This window comes from Ictalurus punctatus, chromosome 27, assembly GCF_001660625.3.
Source record: "Ictalurus punctatus breed USDA103 chromosome 27, Coco_2.0, whole genome shotgun sequence".
Lineage (NCBI taxonomy): Eukaryota > Metazoa > Chordata > Actinopteri > Siluriformes > Ictaluridae > Ictalurus > Ictalurus punctatus.
The window spans coordinates 3,539,218-3,560,146 of NC_030442.2; the positions used below are offsets into that span (position 1 = coordinate 3,539,218).

Consider the following 20,929-nt stretch of genomic DNA (forward strand, 5'->3'; position numbering starts at 1 on the left):
GACCTTAATGAGCTTCTTCTCGAGCCACTCCTTTGTTGCCTTGGCCGTGTGTTTTGGGTCATCGTCATGCTGGAATACCCATCCACGACCCATTTTCAATGCCCTGTCTGAGGGAAGGAGGTTTTCACCCAAGATTTGACGGTACATGGCCCCGTCCATCGTCCCTTTGATGCGGTGAAGTTGTCCTGTCCCCTTAGCAGAAAAAAACCCCTAAAGCATAATGTTTCCACCTCCATGTTTGACGGTGAGGATGGTGTTCCAGGGGTCATAGGCAGCATTCCTCCTCCTCCAAACACGGCGAGTGGAGTTGATGCCAAAGAGCTCCATTTTGGTCTCATCTGACCACAACACTTTCACCCAGTTGTCCTCTGAATCATTCAGATATTCATTGGCAAACTTCAGACGGGCATGTATATGTGCTTTCTTGAGCAGCGGACCTTGCGCGTGCTGCAGGATTTCAGTCCTTCACGGCGTAGTGTGTTACCAATTGTTTTCTTGGTGACTATGGTCCCAGCTGCCTTGAGATCATTGACAAGATCCTACCGCGTAGTTCTGGGCTGATTCCTCACTGTTCTCATGATCAATGCAACTCCACGAGGTGAGATCTTGCATGGAGCCCCAGGCCGAGGGAGATTGACAGTTCTTTTGTGCTTCTTCCATTTGCGAATAATCGCACCAACTGTTGTCCCCTTCTCACCAAGCTGCTTGGCAATGGTCTTGTAGCCCATTCCAGACTTGTGTAGGTCTACAGTCTTGTCCCTGACATCCTTGGAGAGCTCTTTGGTCTTGGCCATGATGGAGAGTTTGGAATCTGATTGATTGATTGCTTCTGTGGACAGGTGTCTTTTATACAGGTAACAAACTGATATTAGGAGCACTCCCTTTAAGAGTGTGCTCCTAATCTCAGCTCGTTACCTGTATAAAAGACACCTGGGAGCCAGAAATCTTTCTGATTGAGAGGGGGTCAAATACTTTTTTCCCCTCATTAAAATGCAAATTAATTTCTAACATTTTTGACATGCGTTTTTCTGGATTTTTTTGTTGTTATTCTGTCTCTCACTGTTCAAATACAACTACCATTAAAATTATAGACTGATCATTTCTTTGTCAGTGGGCAAACGTACAAAATCAGCAGGGGATCAAATACTTTTTTCCTTCACTGTATGTATATATATATATATATATATATAAAACACATGCATTCAAACTGTTCAATCTTCCATCTTCATTGATGTTCCCGTTTCAGTAATTATTAAACATATTTCACTTTTCCATACAGTACACACATCTGCTTACTGCGGTGTGAAATGCTCACCTGTGTGTATCAGAAGCAGGAAGGTGAAGAAAATCCAGCTGTAATTAATGAAGAAGAAAAAAAAGAGGTGGAACAACAGAATAAATTCACAGTATGATCACTGTATAGTGGAGTTAGAAAGGAGTTCCCCATGACTGACCTGCTACACACCACTAAAAAAGCTAAACTTGTCATTAATAATATGAGATAATGATGAGCTAAATGCGGTCTAGCTACTTAATCCAGTTTCCGTTAAACTCTTATAGAACAAAAGATGTTTAAATCAGAAGATAAATTAATAATCTGAGTGTAAAGGTGGCCAAGGATATGGTTAATTGGAGTAATAGAACAGCTGTAGAATATATTTTAGCTGGGTCAGGAAATTAGCTAGCTCCGTTATACAGTTTCTCCTGCAGTGGCGAGTTAGCTTAGCTCAACCAGGCCTTAAACTGAACACAGCTCTTTATCAAAAAATATCTCACACTGGTACTGAGTTTATCTGATACATACCTCACATTCATTGCGTACAACACCGGGGAAACAGTTTCTAATAAAATATAAATTTACAGAACATAAAATATTCACAAAAGGCTAACGTCCGCTACTAACGACCCCAGGCGGAACTTTTAAGAGCGTACGCTGAACACGTGACCTGAGCCGTTTTTACAGCCAATCACAATAACTGATCTTACATCGTGGCTACAATACTAGTTGACATATAACAATAGTATTGATGGCTGTAAGATTTTTTTAAGTGGGCAGAGTGTTATATGAAGCATGTCAGAGAAATTGTATGGTAAGTGAGCATGGAATAGTAAATTTCATTCATCACTAATAAGGGTGATAAAGCAGTTATAAGTAAGCTTACCAATGAAGCAAGAGGTCTATGAACAATGTTTTGACCGGCTCTTTCAAATACAATGTTTAAATTTAAAAAGAAACTTTGATTTTTGTGAAAAGACTCATTTTTGTTAGTGCCCCTTCCAAAAGAACATTCCAAAGACCACTTTGCATAGGCGCATTTGTGGCAAAGTTGCTGGCTCTGGCTACGCATCTGGGAGGAAGCAGTACCTGCCAGTGGACTCTGAGAAAGAACTGGCCAGTCTTATCAAGCTCCTCTCCAAAAGAGGCTTTCTCCGTTACCAAAAGAGATGTCCAGGGCATTGCATTTAATTATGCAAAGGCCAATAATATCAAAGGCTTCTCTGAAGTACAAGGCACTGCTGGGTATTACTGGTATCTAAACTTTTTAAAGCGGAATCCAGACCTCGGCATCAGGACACCAGAGGCCATTTCAGCAGCAAGAGCAACAGGGCTGAAACCTGGTGTGGTAGGAAAATGGTTTCAACAGTATGAAGACCTGCTGGAGGAACTTGCAATCAGAGATGTTCCATGACATCTTTGGAATTGCAATGCTTTTGCTTCTTCTTGAGCCACTCCTTTGTTGCCTTGGCCGTGTGTTTTGGGTCATTGTCATGCTGGAATACCCATCCACGACCCATTTTCAATGCCCTGGCTGAGGGAAGGAGGTTCTCACCCAAGATTTGACGGTACATGGCCCCGTCCATCGTCCCTTTGATGCGGTGAAGTTGTCCTGTCCCCTTAGCAGAAAACCACCCCCAAAGCATAATGTTTCCACCTCCATGTTTGACGGTGAGGATGGTGTTCTTGGGGTCATAGGCAGCATTCCTCCTCCTCCAAACACAGCGAGTTGAGTTGATGCCAAAGAGCTCTATTTTGGTCTCATCTGACCACAACGCTTTCACCCAGTTGTCCTCTGAATCATTCAGATGTTCACTGGCAAACATCAGACGGGCATGTATATGTGCTTTCTTGAGCAGGGGGACCTTGCGCGCGCTGCAGGATTTTAGTCCTTCACGGCGTAGTGTGTTACCAATTGTTTTCTTGGTGACTATGGTCCCAGCTGCCTTGAGATCATTGACAAGATCCTCCCGTGTAGTTCTGGGCTGATTCCTCACTGTTCTCATGATCATTGCAACTCCACGAGGTGAGATCTTGTATGGAGCCCCAGGCCGAGGGACATTGACAGTTCTTTTGTTTCTTCCATTTGCGAATAATCGCACCAACTGTTGTCACCTTATCACCAAGCTGCTTGGCAATGGTCTTGTAGCACATTCCAGACTTGTGTAGGTCTACAGTCTTGTCCCTGACATCCTTGGAGAGCTCTTTGGTCTTGGCCATGGTGGAGAGTTTGGAATCTGATTGATTGATTGCTTCTGTGGACAGGTGTTTTTTATACAGGTAACAAGATGAGATTATAAGCACTCCCTTTAAGAGTGTGCTCCTAATCTCAGCTCGTTACCTGTTTAAAAGACACCTGAGAGCCAGAAATCTTTCTGATTGAGAGGGGGTCAAATACTTATTTCCCTCATTAAAATGCAGATCAATTTATAACATTTTTGACACGTATTTTTCTGCATATTCTTGTTGTTATTCTGTCTCTCACTGTTCAAATAAATCTACCATTAAAATTATAGACTGATCATTTCTTTGTCAGTGGGCAAACGTACAAAATCAGCAGGGGATCAAATACTTTTTTCCTTCACTGTAAATCCCCATTAGCATCTCCGTTTTCCTCCTTCTTATAGATGCACATTTCTTTTTGCTCATTAAGAAAGCAGAATATAAATGAAATTGTTGGAGTGTATGTGTAGGAATTGCTGGCTTTCAAGAAAAGTATACTGAAAAAAAATATTGTAAGCAACTGAACTGTGAAATCCCATGCTAGCTGTGGATTTGGCTTTTTCGAATTAGGTTTATTAAAGTAACTACTATAACCTACATCTATTGTAGAATTTATTGTACTGATCGTCGAGCAGCATTAGCATACTTCCGCTAACAATTAAACATGGGTCCCTTGTTTATGCATCACTTCCTTTCACTCCTGCTTATTCCTGTTTCTTATTTTCATTCCACTGGAAACCACTGACCACTTTTGTTCCCCTTTGGTCAGGTTTGTGTGAATCTTAACACCTCATCAGCTGACTCCTGGTCACGTTCCTGCTGTAGAAGAAGCTCCAGGAGGATGGTACAGCAATTATTTACTGCAAATCAGCTATTTACTCCATAATAAACAATTATTACAGTAGAAAAATAAATACATAATAAATAATTACAGCTTAGTAGTTGTAAATATAAAGATGAAAACATGGGCAAAATCTCAGAATTGTACTTCTTATATAAACCTACTGTGTTATAATGCAACTGATGATGTAAATTCCATGAAGCTGTACTTTATTCTACAAACTTAGTTTTGTGGATTGATGAGTAGCAGCCTACATGTCCTCTTTTATTCTGCTCTGATGTGGCAAAAACAGGAGAGTCGTAGATAGAGCTGGAGAAAGAAAGTCAGGACAGAATGTTAGACCATTTTTAAAGAAGAGAATTAAAAAATGCTAACTAGATAGATATTTTTGTCTATTTACTAATGCAGCAGGCTAACATTTTATTCAAACCGAAACCTGTATCAGCCAGCTGTTGCAACCTTGCATTTATAATTTGAACAGCATTGCCTAAAAGAAGAAGGTTAATGTAATGTTAGTAAGGTAAGTGTCCTTGTAATAGAATAAAAATATATTCTTAAGCCCTACGGTTATCTAAGTGTCATATCCTACTTAAAGAGAACTGTACTGTTCTCCGGTCAGTGACAAAATAAAAACAAACACATTTTTAAAAAATGGTGTGTGAATGATGGTGTATTTTGGGGTTTGACGATTACAGCAGTTTATAGTACAGCACTACTGAATTAAACACCTTAAAAAATAAAGTGTAAATGGTGAAGTTTTCTGTGAGGAGATGTTTATTTAACAATTTGTTGGCTCGAATTTAGCCTATTACCCAAAAACATTTAAAATTCAACTTAGAAGCCAATACTCACATCTACCTCTGAGACCAGTTGGAGATAGAAAAAATACACCAGCCGTGAGTGAGAAGAAGCAAGGGTCCAGCTTTATTGTTCCATTCCACCACACGAGATCCACACCGATGAGAATTCTCAAAAGTGATCCCCCATACCCTGAGCCTAAGCTCCAGTATTTATACTGTATTTACACACTAGATAACCCATAGGTTTCCAGAAAAGGCCTATTTCACTTACCCAAAGAATTGAAACCAGGGGTTTTACTTTACACATAAAATTAGAACTCAGGCATTTCCAACAACCCAGGAAACAAAAACCCAGTGTTTCTATTTACCTAGGTTTTCAAAAACCAGGGTTCTCTTTTACCTAGGTCTTCAAAAACCAGGGTTCTCCCTTACCTAGGTCTTCAGAAACCAAGATTCCCATTTCCCTAGGTAATAAAAATGACGTAAGCAAGACGACTAAACAACCGGGAGGGACCTTGGTCTTATCGTTATCTCGAGGGGGGGGCAGCCACCCTTATAACTGGCTTTCTTCATGGTTCTCTAAAAATTAAGGCTTTCCTTGCGAGACGAGAATCTTCACCATCTGAATCATGAGTAAGTTATATTTTCCTTTTTTCCCCGTACTTCTCATTTATAATTTATTTTCATATTTGCACTATATTTCTTAGTTTATATATATTTATACTACTTGAAAAGCGGTTTACTGTACTTCCAACTTCTTAATATCATTACAGTTCTACTGTCCTGCATATCCTACTATTCTGTTTTTTATAGAGTTTCTCTATTACTATAAGATATTATTAAAGTTATTCATGTGTGTGTATGAGAAAGAGAGAGTGTGTGCGTATGTTGTGTCTACTTGCCCGCCCTTGACTGTACGAGCATGTGTGTGTGTGTGTGTGTGTGTGTGTGTGTGTGTGTGTGTGTGTGTGTGTGTGTGTGTGTGTGTGTTTTAGCACTCCTCAGCTCGTACACTTCTTTCGACTATTTCGACTAATAACCCATAAAGATCTTTAAAGTGTTTTACCAATTTATCCACTTCTGACTAAAACCGCTTCTGTATGTCTAGGTGCCGGTGCCCGTCGTCAGTCCCTTCTCTCACCGTTACTGGACCTGGATCTGGATCTGGACGTCCCTTATGTTTATTTTATGACATTTTTTATCCACAACAAATTTAATATTCAACTGACAGGTCCCACTTGAAGTAAATGTTGCACTGAGAAAGGCACATGCTAACCTCTTCCCTGTGTCTCGATCATGGCTGTAGTATTTCATGTTTGTCGGATTGTTTTTCTGATTGGCTGGTGATGATAAAATGCTTTATTCTTTGCAATGTTTAATTATCTACGATCTGGACGGGATCTACGAGTTGAACTGGTACAGCCGGCTGCAACCCGGCCCTGTCCATAGACATAAAACATGCAAAACAAACACAAAGTTATGCAAACAAGACAGACTAGATGAGCAGGACTCAAAACACTTCAGAAGCACTTACCCTGTACCCCTGCACTCTTTAACATTGCTAACCCTGCTAACACACTTAATCTAAATCACGCAGGAAGCTTGATAATTAAACAATCAGCCAAATTAGTTAAAACTTGAAACTCTGCAAAGCTGAAAAGCAGCATGCACTTATTTACAGAGTGTGACATTTATATTGTGTTATATTGTAAGGACATAGTGATAAGTTCAGACAGCTTTACCTTTAAACAAGGCAATTACACTACTAGTCAAGTATTTCACTGTGTAATATTACTACACTGTACACTATAAAGCAAATATAAACATGTGCGAATGTTTATGTTGATCTGTTTTCAAACAATATGTTTAAAAAGATTTTAAAAAATTAATACATAAATATTTTTCTAGCACTATTAAATTTGTACTAGCCAGTGATCTGTGGGAAAAGGATATTATACGAGTTCATTTTTATATATAAAATCACTAAATAAAAGACAAAGACAATGCTAATATTACAAATATATAAATAAATAATCAGCATGAGTAATTAATTAAACCGCTCCCTCATTTGCAAGTTCGTTTTCTTGCAGAGCAAGCGTAATTCGATTAATACAAAAGTGGGTGAAAAGCGCTCTCTGGTGGTAGAAAACTGTTAAAACCGGGGGGGGGGGGGGGGGGGGGGGGGGGGGGGATTTCCGACCTAGGAATAGGAAAAACCAAGGAAAAAAGCTCCTTAACTCGGAATGCGAACAACCCATGGCAAAAAATGGAGTCACCACACTTAAAGGATGCTCACCCGGCTTTTTCACTTCGTAGCAAATAAACAAATCACAGATACGACACAAAACAATTTTTGTTGAACATTCTGGCTTCGTGAAAAACACCTCAAACAAATTAAATGACATTGATTTACTTAATGGCATATTGTTTTCCAGATCAAGTACAGGAAAAAATATGGTATAATAGTACTTTGTTGCTCCACCTCAGGCTTTTATGATGGCCTGAATTGTTTGAGGCATGGACTTCACTTCACTAATGAAAAACAATATTCTCCATCAAACTGGTTCCAACCTTCTCGGATAACGGTCGACAGATCAGCTTTGCAGGATAGCGCCTTGTCATGGACCAATTTTTTAACTTCCACCAAAACTGTTAAATGGGATTCAGATCCGGACTGTTTGCTGGCCAGCTTTAATGCTCTTTGCTCTGTGGCAAGATGCATTATCATCCTGAAAAATGACTTCACCACCAAAACCATTTCCTATCGATGCAATGAGAAAAGTGTCCAGAATTTCAGTGTACACTCTGGTCTCCCTGGTCCTTCACCTGACATGCAACCTGGTATCATAAATGAAGGGGGAAATGTGATTGTTTTCTTCAGAAAGTCATCTTTATATGTTGCATATATGTATATATATGAATTAGAACTGCACCAGACAAACGTTCCAGCATCATCTCCTTGGCCAATGCGGATTCGTGATTAATCACTGTGGTTACTCCATCTTCTCAACCTCAAGTTCAGCACATGACCTCATGTGACCATGTCTACCCACACCGTCTCAGTATACAAAGTAGCATTTCTACTTTTATATTAATTCTCTATAATCTAGTGTTTGCTGAGATCAATCAGCATACAGACATATTAGCTTGTTAAAGTTATAACGTTGGCTTTACTGTTTTGAGGAGGTAAATATACAGCACTCGTATCACTTATGTTATCTGGCTACCTAGTTGCTAACAAAAGATAAAGATGGAAGTGTTGTTGGCAGCAAAATGTTGCTCATTTTGATGACTAAGTTGTGGTTCGTTGTACAGATCAGCAAAACATTGTCTGTGTACAAAGTGATGGTATACACCAAGGCAGCTAATATCATTAAATAATCATTTACCACTGACTCTGTGAATTTAGATAACACCCAAAGTAGCTTGGAAAGGTCAATCAGAAAGCCAGTCAATCCTTTTTAAAGTACTCCACCAATGGAAAGAGCAAAGCATAAAAGAGCACTTCTTTATTAGATGGGTAACAACAGCAGGTGTCAGAGCCAGAAGAAAATCATGGAGAACAGCATTTATCCATCCATCCATCCATCCATCCATCCATCCATCTTCTACCGCTTACTCCTTCTTCAGGGTCGCAGAGGGAACCTGGAGCCTATCCCAGGGAACATCGGGCACAGGGCGGGGTACACCCTGGACAGGGTGCCAGTCCATCACAGGGCACAATCACATACACATTCACACACCCATTCATACACTATGGACACTTTTTGAACAGCATTTATTTATTTTTTTTATTTAAAAATATAGGTGTTGAGTGTAAATGTTGACTGCTGTTTTTCAGTTGCTACCATACATTAGATAGTTATACCTACATTACTTTGACTAAAATGATGCAACATGTCGGCTAGCTAGCAAATGGTAGCTCAGTCAGTCATGACTCAAATCTAACCCCTGTGCACAAACCGAACTTCATAAAGACCTGGTTTGCATCAACCCCACTAAACACCTTTGGGATTAACTGTAACACCAAATGCACCCCAGATCCCCTCACCTGATCATTAGCAAGATCAGTACCTGATCTTACTAACACTCTTGTAGCTGAATGAACACAAATCCTGACAGCCATGCTGCAAAATCTAGTGGAAAGCCTCCCCAGAAGATCGGAGCTTATTACAACAGCAAAAGGGGAATAAATCTGGAATAGGATGTTCAGGAGGGACATATGGGTGTTCACCTTATTAGGAGCACATTCATGCACTTATCTAATGAGTCAGTCATGTCGCAGCAGCATCAGTTAATGTTCTCATGAAACATCAGAATGAATAAAATGTGGTCTCTGTGACTTTAACTGTGGCATGGATGTTGGTACCAGGTGGACTGGTTTGAGCTGCCAGCAAGGATTAAAGTAACTCAAATCACTCTTTACAACCATGGTGAGTGGAAAAGCATCTCCACATGCACAATACCTTGAACCTTGAGGTGGATGTGCTACAACAGCAGAAGAGCACATCAGGTTCCACTCCTATCAACCCAGAACAGGAATCTTTGGTTATCATGGACACAGCCTCACCCACACTGGACAGCTGAAGATTAAAAAGAAAATCACCTGGTCTTTTTCCAGTCTTCACCTGTCCAGTTTCTGTGATCCTGCTCATTTATGATATTTTTTATGATCATTCATAATCACAAATGAGTAACAAACCCAAGGGTTTGAAACCCGAAAAACACTAAACCAGAAGATGGGAATTAAGGAAACACGTAAATCCAATGCTCAATAACGCACATGAACATGAAGCAAGCCTTCACAAAGACAGAAACATGAGGGTTTAAATACACAAACTGAATAGGAACTAAATTTAGTTCAGTCTATCTATCAGTCTATTCTCTGATTTGAAGCACTGACTAAAAAACAGTTTTTACCTGAAGGCTATCAGGCTCCTAAAAAAAGTTATGTATTTTATCATAATGCTAAAGCACCAGTAGGGGAGCTGTTCTACAAATTTTAGTTAGTCAGTGTCCATTTTCAACATCATATTTAAATGCAGTTCCTCTATTTAAGACCACTGTGTGTTCTGATACCTTTCTATCATAGCCAGCATTAACTTTTCAAGCAGTTTTTACTACAGTTTGTGCTTCTGAGGGATTGGACCAGATGGCTCTAACCTTCGAGCCTTCAAGTCTTGGGTCCCATACCCCTGACACCAGTTCACCAGTTGTCTTTCTTTGGACCACTTTTGGTAGGTACTAAACACTGCACACCAGTCACACGCCACAAGAGCTGCCATTTTGGAGATGCTCCGACCCAGTTGTCCATGCCAGCACAAGTTGGCGAGGTTTTGCTCAGATCCTTACACTTGTCCATTGTTTCCTGCTTCCAACACATCACCTTCGAGAACTGACTGTTCACATGCTGCCTAATAAATACATCCCACCCCTTGACAGGTGCCAGTGTATTGAAATAATGTTATTCATGTCACCTGTCAGTGGATTTAATGTTATGGTTGATTGGTGCATGTTACAGCAGCTATTAAAAGTTGTTTCCTCCCCAGCCTCAATTTTTATTCTCTCTTAAAGTTAAAACTTAGTCACAGCTTTAACTCTGACTGATATAAAGTGCTGACACTGGAGACTACATAAAAGGTGTAATAAACGTCTCCTTCCAGAAAAGTTCATCATATGAACAATTACTTTTTGTTTTTAAACTATTTATGTGGAGCATTCACCATACAAGTTACTTTGAATGAGCTGTGACTATAAAAACAATGACATATTAAAACAAGCACATTAATATAAACATGAGTTTGCAGCTGAACTACTTTATAGGGGGAAATCAACCAGTCAGAATCGAGTATTCAACAGCACTGAGGTATAAAAGGTCAGTGGTCAGTTGTGAATGGTTTGTGTTCTTCTTGTAAATTGGTATTGTAATGCTGTGGGTGTACATGAGGCTGCTTTTCAGCACATAAAGAGTGAAGGAGATTTTAGAAAAAAGTTGTGGTCAGAGCGCTTCCGCTCTCCTGCATCTAAAACACAACTGAAGTGTTTCCTGACTGAAGCAGAACGATTTCAGAGTGCTTCTTAACAGGGTTCCAGCTTCAGCATGACAACGGTACTTTGTTTCTGTGAGTAAAAGTTGTTAATTCACTATTTTACCTTAGAAGTTATTTATCTCTTTGAACAGATGAATGGATTCTAAACCACTGATGTGTGTTTTTTTCCTAGATCTACTTGTGTTCTGTGGAGCTGCAGAAAGTTTCACAGAGAAGTCGGTAGATTTGGGACAAAATGTGACTCTAAAGTGTGAGGTGTCTGTAAACAATGTGTTCTGGTTCCTGATGAAGCCGTCAGAACCTCCAGTGTTTATATTACGCTCTTTCTCAAGTAGTATCCTGGAGCCAGTATACAGTAACACGACCTTCAGCAAGAGGTTCTCAGTGCAATATAACAGCAGTTTATTTATACACAATATCAGTACTAATGAATTCGGAGTGTATTATTGTATTCAAACTGGTTCACCTTACAACATCAGCAGTGGAATCAGACTTTACATCCAAAATCATTCAGCTGGTGAGTTTATTTAAATCAAAATTACAGTAATATCCTTTAATAATAATGTTGAACAGGTTTTGATTGAAGCGACTTTTGTTTTATTTTAATTCTAATATATAAATGATTTGTTTTTGTACACATTACTTTTGAGATGAGCCAGAACTCAAACATTTCTTCTATTATTTTTAGTTTTAAAAAAAACTATAGTATGTCTTTTTGATCAAAATGTGATTTTATTAATCGTGATTTATTTTTATTTTTTTATTAGAACTTCACATTATACAAGTTATTATATTGATTATTGTCTTATTAGCCTGTTTGGTTATTACCTTAAATCTAATATGTGGAAAGTTGAATAGTACAAATCTGTACAGTGCCAAGAAATAGAATAAATATTATGCACACATTTAATTAATAACCTAAAATGAATTAAATCTGTATTGAGGATGTCCATGAATTTTGCTTTAACATCTAAAGTGGTACCTGACTGCGTAAAAAGTGAGAACCTTTGATCTAGACCTTCAACCGTGTCTGATATAAAACATACTAGACAAACCATGTTGTGGATAAACCGAGTAGTTTGTTTAACGTCCAAACTATTTGTTCTTTTTCAAATTGTTTCCAGAGAATCAGACGTGTAAAACTGAGCAGTGTCAGAATCAGACACGCAGTACAGCCAAAGAAAACAGCCACTTGCCGATTCTCATCATATCAGTAACATTCAACTGTGTTCTGGTCATTGTAGTTACAGGTGGGTTTTATTTTATTATGAATTAAAATAATTATAATAATAAAATATTATAAATTATTTTATATTATTATGTGAATTCTCGTGACATGGCAATAACTGAGAATATACTCCTGCGCAACTGAAAATACAAATGTTATTTTGACCTCTGTAATAGTCTTAGCGTTGTCTATTGACCTGCAATGAGATTACTAAAAGGTTTACATACAACGATTCTGCACCAGATATTAAGATATACAGTCTACTAATGCCAAAGTGACCTTTTTAAATGATATTTATTTAGTTATAACGTATTTACCGTGCAGAATAAACCTAGTGTACGCAGAAACTCTACCTGATAATATCTGATCACATTAGTGTACGATGCAGTTCAAATGAAATCTAGTTGTTTTGGCCTGTTAAATAGGTCTTGAAGTCTAAACTACCTGAAGCTAACCTTGCCGATTGACCGCAAGTTATTTGCTACAGGTTTACTACAAAAGTTCATCTAATTTCATCATAATTAGAGGCCTTTATGCAGGAGAAAACATTACCATTACTAGAACAAGATAGGCATTACTGCTTAATCAGTGTTATAATTCACATCATTTATTATGAATAGGTATTGACACACAGGCCTCATTCATGTATATAATAAAGGCCGGCTAATGAAGTACTGAATATCTCTGGGTTAATTCTGTATCTTTATGTTTTAGTTTTTACAGTTCGTCACTGCAGAAGACGTCCAAAAACTCAAGCACAACCCTCAGATCCTGGTTTACAGCCGCGTCAGGACAGTACCAGCCCTGTGGTAGGCTAACTGCTCTTTCTTTTGGCCTTTTGTTTTTGTTTCATTGTTTTTTTAACAATACGTTAAATGATTTTCCAATTTAAAACTTCATGCGCTTACTCTCAGGTCATATTGACCTGATTAATTAAATTAAATGATAAAATTCAATTCAATTCAATTTTATTTGTATAGCGCTTTTTACAATAGACATTGTCTCAAAGCAGCTTTACAGAAATATCAACACGGTATACAGATATTAAAGGTGTGAATTTATCCCAACTGAGCAAGCCATTGAGTGGCGACGGTGGAGAGGAAAAACTCCCTAAGATGTTTTAAGAGGAAGAAACCTTGAGAGGAACCCGACTCAGAAGGGAACCCATCCTCATCTGGGTAACAACAGATATTGTGAAAAAGTTCATTATGGATTTATATGAAGTCTGTATGGTGTTAAGAGCAGCCGTAGTCCCAGCAGTCTGGAATTAAAGAAAATGTGAGCTCCATCCAGAGGCAGAAAGGATCTGGATCTCTAGTATCTCCATAAATTCATGTGGGGCTCGGCGAAAGGAGAGAGGGAGAAAGTAGAACAGAATCTAGTCAGGGTAGGCTTGAGTAAACAAATACGTTTTAAGCTTAGACTTAAACACTGAGACTGTGTCTGAGTCCCGAACACTAATAGGAAGACTGTTCCATAACTGTGGGGCCCTATAAGAGAAAGCTCTTCCCCCTGCTGTAGCCTTCACTATTCGAGGTACCGTCAAATAGCCTGCATCTTTTGATCCAAGTAGGCGTGGCGGATCATATAAAACCAAAAGGTCGCTTAGATATTGTGGCGCGAGACCATTTAGTGCTTTATAGGTTAATAAAAGTATTTTATAATTAATGCGAGATTTTACTGGGAGCCAATGCAGTATTGATAATATCGGTGTGATATGGTCGTATCTTCTAGTTCTAGTTAGGACTCTAGCAGCTGCATTCTGGACTAATTGGAGCTTATTTATATCCCTACTGGAACATCCAGACAGTATGGCATTACAGTAATCTAATCTAGAGGTGACGAATGCATGAACTAGTATTTCCGCATCATGTAGTGACAATATGTTTCTTATTTTAGAAATATTTCTGAGATGAAAGAAGGCTATCCTAGTAATATTATCTACATGAGCATCAAATGATAGGCTGGAGTCAATAATCACTCCAAGGTCTTTAACTGCTGTACATGATGAAACAGAAAGACCATCCAGAGTAACCATGTGATCAGAAAGAATACTTCTAGCTAAACGTGGGCCTAATAAAAGTATTTCTGTTTTATCAGAATTAAGCAGAAGGAAGTTAATTAACATCCAATGTCTAATGTCCTTTACACAATCCTCAACTTTACTAAGCTTCTGTCTGTCCTCTGGCTTCGCTGAAACATACAACTGTGTATCATCAGCATAACAGTGGAAGCTAATTCCATGTTTACGAATAATTTGACCTAGGGGTAGCATATATAAAGTAAAGAGCAGTGGGCCTAAAACAGAACCCTGTGGAACTCCAAAAGTAACCTCAGTACGCATGGAGAATTCACCATTTACATCTACGAACTGATAACGATCGGTCAGATAAGACCTGAGCCAGGAGAGGACTGTTCCCTTAATACCAACAACATTTTCTAATCTATCAAGGAGAATAGTGTGATCTATAGTATCAAAAGCTGCACTAAGGTCGAGTAACACAAGCAGCGAGACACAACCCTGATCGTAAGTCAGTAGTAGGTCATTTACTACTTTAACTAACGCTGTCTCTGTGCTATGATGAGGTCTAAATCCTGACTGATACATTTCATGAAATGTTATTCCTATCTAAGTACGAGCATAACTGCTTTGCTACAACCTTTTCTAAAATCTTAGAGATGAAGGGGAGATTTGATATTGGTCTTTAGCTGGACAATTGAGACGGGTCAAGATCAGGTTTTTTAATCAAGGGTTTAATAACTGCTAATTTAAGTGATTTAGGTACATAGCCACTGCTTAGGGAAGAATTGATTATATTTAGAAGTAAAATAAACTGTCCTGCAATCAGGAAGATCCCTGGGTGTGGTAGTGTCTACTGTGGACTCTGTTTCCATCAGTGTTGTTTACTGTAATCATTGAGATGAATTAGATGATCGAGTCGTTGTAGATGTGGGTACGGTGCCTGCTGCAGCGAAGACGGAAAGTCCCACGTGTGAAAGCTGCATCGTGCTACACAGACCAAGACGTGTTAATGTGTGTGAGACAGTTACACGAGCTGGAAAACATGTTAAAATACATGTTCGTAGACATGTTAAAACGCCCCGATGCATTGCAAATATTCGAAATGCAAATATATCTTTATGTTCATATACAAAGAAAATGCGTTGATAATGAAATAAAGATAAATAAACCTTTTACAGTTTTCAGTTTACGCTTTAGAACATAGACAAAAACGAAGGCTGTGAAGACGACTATATACCTAACTAGTAATTAATCTTCTTTATAATGTGCTCAATAAAACAAAAAACTGTTTACAGGCTGAAAACTTAAATAGATTAACGTGAACTGAAAGTAAGGAGGCGTAAATAAATATTTGGAAATAATCCTGTTACTAGTACATTTTAAAAGTACTTTTAAAAATCCAATTGATTTGTACACTTTATAATTCCTGTGCTGTGGTGTACATACAGCGCTGTGGTTATATGTACAATACAAACAGTTCACACACCAGGACGGCTCTGCTCTTACACTGCAGTGTGAAAAAACATGGTTTGTTGCAGACACGTCCATAGGTGTGTGAACTTTATCATACTTCAGTTTCACACATTAATGCACTGCATTTAATATTTTTTTCCACCACCGTGTCGTGTCTTGAACATATGCATTAACATGTTAAAGTTGCTTTTATTAATCCTGTCACATCGCATCATTCTTTCAGTACACCGAGGTGCAGTTCAGCGTTAAACGGACCCGTCAGGACGGCTAACGGACCCGTCAGGACGGCTAACCTCGACAGCACGTACGCTCTTGTAAATCTGTGACCCGGAGTGACCCCACGCAACACCTTGGACCACACGTGACGTTTCATCATATTCATAAAGAAGGCCCATTTCTGCAGTTTCCGTGTATGGACAATTCGCAAATGAGTCGTTTGTAAAAACCAGATGAACTGATTCACAAGCATGAACAAATCTTTTTTATTTTTATTTTATTTTATTTAAGGCCTAAATTTATAGAAGTGCTTTTGTAGATGCTGTTCGAGTTGCTAATCAAAAAACTCACATTGTTAAGAGTCACTTAATGAGATGATTTGGAAGATTCAAATCACTTAAGTGAGTCATTGGAGTGAAATGAGTCATGCTTCAAACCCTGATAATATTTAGTTAGTGTTCCGACTAGAGTGTCAGCCATTTTGAGAAACATTTTACAAAAGGGAGGGGGAGGCATTGTCGTCTATCTCTCGCAGGACAAGATATTTTCCCATAATGCTCTGACAGTGTTTCAGTTATGCTGCATTTAGACTGACCTCGTTAGTGTAGGAAGTTGGAAGTTGCATCATTTTCGACCTCTGTGCATTCAAGCTACAACGTGGGGGAAAACCATGGACGCCTCCATGCCAGCTAACTGCAATGAGCGATGTATATTCACCTATAAAGGCAATGTATATATATTTTAACAAGCACATATGTCTGTATGTTGATTGATCTAAAGCAAATACTTGTAAATACAGTAATATACTCAGGTAAAGGTAAGAAATTGTTTACTGATGCTGAAGCAGCTATATTGATTTGCCCTTACTTGCTGAACTCGGGGTCGAGGAGACGAGTCGATGAGCAGGAATTCTGAGTCGAGGGAGCGCTTACGTTCATTTTTTTTCCTAGTCAGAGATCAGAAATGACAAGTTAGGACCTTCAGTCAAACGCAGCATTAGATTACAGTGTCACATTTAAACGACTGTGCAATGAAATAAAGTCTTATAAAATATCTTTATCTCACCTGCTCTCTTCTCCTTATTGATCACAAACCAAACATCCTTTAAAAATAACACTTTACAAAAATACTCACTGGATTTACTCAATTCCACTTTTACTCGAGTTCGGATCCAGTACTGATACTCGGTACGTGTATATGAGCGGCCATCCTGGAAGACAACTTGGAATGTCATTGTTCTCCCCCCACAGTTTGGTATCATTCCACACAAGAAAAGAGGCGGAGTCAGTTATTAATTGGTTAATTGATTACACAAATGACCTTTTTTTGTTTGTTTGTTTTTATTATATGCTTCCCAAGCCCAGCCTCCCAAAGTTTTCCAGTTCGGATCAGTTGTTAGCATTTTAAAAGATTGATGTATTTAGTGAGATTCTAAATTTTAAGTATACTTAAACAGCTTAATGAATGGGAAACAATGATTTTTCTCTCAAACTCCAAAAGTGTGTGATACAGACTGTCCGTCCCCGCTGCTAAGAAAAAAAAAGCGCACTCGGCTCGTGCAAGGTGCTCGACTTTTATTCAGACTTTTTTTCTTCTTCTCTGTGGTTTTGCACCTTTAGCTCTGGGTTAGATTATGACACGAAGCCACGTTGTCCTTAGAGGAAGTGGCAGGAAGAGCTTTGCTATGTGTGATTTGCGGCTAAAGCACGAGTCCTTTTTTAACAAAAGTCTGAATACAATCTCTACATTAATCTATAATCATTTACCGAATCTGTTTTTTTTATTATTATTATTATTCAGTTATTTGAATCAGATTCATGGTGAACACATAACGAGCCACAAACAGCACACCACTGCCTCATGTCCATGAGGAATAGTCATGTGATTTAACCACAGTGTGTGTGTGCATCAGCTGTGACACTACTGTAGTTTGGTCCAGATTTGAGTCTGTAAGAACACACTGCTCTGGCCTCATATTAGTGAAGCAGTGTCTGAGAATTCTCGTGTTTTGCTAACACACAAAGGGTAAATTGTTAGTTCTGCCGTCTGTGCAGCAGCAGACGTGTGTAAAATAGTGATGGGGGTTTTTACGCTACTGGAAAACTGTCAATGTTCCTGTTTCACAATAAATAGCACATGTGACCATATCAGAAGACTTTATTTGGTAACAAATGAACTTTGCACCTCTACACTTGTCGGTAAAACAATTCGGCTAAAGTTCACGTTATGGTCAGAGGACAAGAAGTTTCAGCTGAACGTACTGGGTGATGGAGAGCTGAGGTTAAGCCAAGTTAAAAATATCACATCTACCATTTTGCCCTTCAATCGCTGCATGTCAGATCAAACAATTATATTTCTAACATTTTTTTAACCAACTGTCTCTGACTTTTCCAAATAAAACCATGCCAACAATCTCCTAGTTTTAACATCACACCTAGGTGAAGTTTTACTGCATGCAATTTTTGTGCATCATCCCACCCACATTACATCAGTATCAGATATTACAGTCCAGTGTATCAGGAATAAAAAACAAAACAATAATAAATACAGCTGATTCAACATGTAGCTAGATCAGGAACACCACACCACACCACACTTGAGCGCGATTTCATTCGAATTCATTCATCCGCTGTGTGTATATTATATATGTATTCATTTAGATTTTCAACAAAATAGCAGGCATCAATAAATATTCACAAACTGACGTTTTAGAGCTATATACACACACAAACACTTGACGTATGGGATGAATGGAAGTGAGAAACCTGTGTGTATATATACACACACACACACACACACACACACACACACACAATACACAACACAACAACACTGCGATGGAATGCACAGTTAGTCCATGCGGATCTTCTGACTGGTCATCCTGTAGATGATGCTGTCGTAGCCCGGGTCCATGTTCCACAGGTTGTACGAGATGACGATGACGGCGAGAGCCAACACGATCATGAGCCACAGCACGATGTTGAACACGACGGCGTATTCAAAGTAGTACTTGTAGGCCAGGTTGTAGGGGCTTCCCGGGTTACTCTGGAAACAAAAATAGATCAAAAACCGTTTGGGGTGAGGTTACAAACATAGAACACTTTTACTGTCAATCAAAAGGGCGCATTTATTTACAAGCAGCCATCTAAATGCTGGGTGGAGCTTATTAAAATAACAAAATTGGTGTTAGACCTCTACCTCGGACTGGACGCCCAGAACCGAGCGCGTGTTTCGAAACAGAAGTGAAGACGCGAAGCAGAGTCTCCTGCTACTGCACTGACCACGTGTTAGAAAAACGTGTGCATGCATCGACGTGGTCTCGACTGTAAATCTACACACCCTGCAGCGAACAGGTCTCCGAGTGCACGCGAGCTTTTGCGTCTTACTATAAACACAGAACTGAGACCAGCTTTGGTGTGGGTTTTACACGTTAATGTTTAAAGAAAAACACAACTGCGCTTGTGTGTGTGTGTGTGTGTGAGTGTGTGAGAGAGAGGGAGAACTGCTCGCTGTGGGTTCGTGTGCTCTGACCCATACGGTTCTTATTTACAGCAAACTAGCCACTTCCTATTTGTGGGCATGCTTAAAAGTTTCCACGCTCTGTGAAGCTTGCCTGAACCTTTGTCCGCTCAGCTCTGCAATGCGATGTGACTTCTTGGCGAAGTACGGTGCAAGCAGAGTGGGGACATGTGGGCGGAGCTACAGAACAGCACGAACCGTCGATTGGTCGAATAGAACAGTCACAGATGTCTTGATTAGCGGTCGGAGGAACTTTTTAAACGTGTATACGTTTTTCTGTCTGATAATCATTTAAAATTATTAAAAGATAACTGCTCATTAAATAATTAAGTGTATCTGTAGATCATACAAAAAAAAAAGTACACCCCATGGAAACTGTTGTTTTGGATATGCAAACATTTGATCAAGTTATTTTAATTTTAAATGTGAAAATTACACAAAATATCAGTTTTGTGTGTCATTTGATAGTGTATCATCTTTATTGTACTATTTTACTGTTTCAAAGAGGATCAGTCACATGGAAAAAGTAAGTACACCCCTGCATTTATCACACCTTCAAATCCATAAAGTTAGAATCAGGTGTTGAAGATTGTGAGTCAGTGAATAGAACCTGCTGAGGAAGTGCAGGTGGAACCGGTTTTATTTATACCCCTCTCATATCTAGTGTCTGGTGTCATCATGCCAAGATCTAAAGAGTTCTGTAAGGCCTTCAGAAAAAAGGTTGTGGATGGCTAGAAGTCTGGCAAGAGATTTAAATACATCTACAAATGTCGCAGATTTCAAACGACCGCTGATTAGTCAGCCCACACGCAGCTAACTCAGCCCACACGCAGACTGTCTGATGAAAAAAAGAAGTCTCCAAGAACCCCAAGATTTCATCACAGGATCTGCTAGCAAGTCTTGCAACTGTTGCTGTCGAAGTGCATGCTTCTACAATCACAAAGAGAGTGCACAAATTTGACCTGCATGGGAGGCGTGCCAGGAAGAAGCCTTCGCAAGACTACAGTTTGCCGATGAGCATATAGGCAAAGACCAGGCCTTTTGGAATAATGTGCTCTGGACAGATGAAGCAAAGATAGACTTGTTTGGCACAGACCAAAGACAGCTTTTCAGGAGAAGCACCTCATACCAACTGTGGTGAAAATGTTATGATTTGGCATTGCTTCACCACCTCAGGGACTGAATTCTGAATCATATCAATGAGTGTTTGAAGATAATGTGAGGTCATCTGTCCAAAAGTTGAAGTTTAACTAAAAGTGGACCTTTCAACAGGATAATGA

The 20,929-nt window shown here is 39.1% G+C and overlaps 2 protein-coding genes and 1 long non-coding RNA gene across 14 annotated transcripts in view; 2 read left to right on the forward strand and 1 right to left on the reverse strand.

The window, feature by feature from the left end:
* LOC108259547 (uncharacterized) overlaps positions 1-5,095 on the forward strand; it is a 40,363-nt gene extending 35,268 nt beyond the window's left edge. Inside the window, exon 6 of the long non-coding RNA XR_008393676.1 lies at positions 4,269-5,095. This is a non-coding gene — a long non-coding RNA (uncharacterized LOC108259547). The remainder of the gene's footprint in view (positions 1-4,268) is intronic.
* Positions 1-20,929, forward strand: part of LOC108259252 (uncharacterized) — a 201,073-nt gene that overhangs the window by 114,766 nt on the left and 65,378 nt on the right. For 3 of the 6 annotated variants that reach the window (XM_053676759.1, XM_053676761.1, XM_053676757.1), the window contains 2 exons: positions 12,315-12,440; positions 13,133-13,227. In XM_053676759.1, the coding sequence (XP_053532734.1) occupies positions 12,315-12,440; positions 13,133-13,227 (221 nt within the window). Of the gene's footprint in view, positions 1-7,328; positions 11,708-12,314; positions 12,441-13,132; positions 13,228-16,137; positions 17,190-20,929 lie in introns of those variants that run through there. The other 3 variants (XM_053676758.1, XM_053676760.1, XM_053676755.1) reach the window with 3 other exon arrangements.
* The window catches only part of LOC108259612 (CD276 antigen homolog), a 95,260-nt gene that overhangs the window by 32,946 nt on the left and 41,385 nt on the right, over positions 1-20,929 (reverse strand). For 3 of the 7 annotated variants that reach the window (XR_008393672.1, XR_008393673.1, XM_053676768.1), the window contains exon 2: positions 1,316-1,353. The exons of 1 other annotated variant lie outside the window; for it this stretch is intronic. Coding sequence is in view for 2 of the 6 variants with exons in the window: in XM_053676768.1 (XP_053532743.1) it covers positions 1,316-1,353 (38 nt within the window). In the remaining 4 variants the exon portion in view is untranslated. Of the gene's footprint in view, positions 1-1,315; positions 1,354-1,804; positions 1,930-13,713; positions 13,733-17,264; positions 19,176-20,929 lie in introns of those variants that run through there. 3 more of the 7 variants (XM_053676767.1, XR_008393661.1, XR_008393662.1) reach the window with 3 other exon arrangements.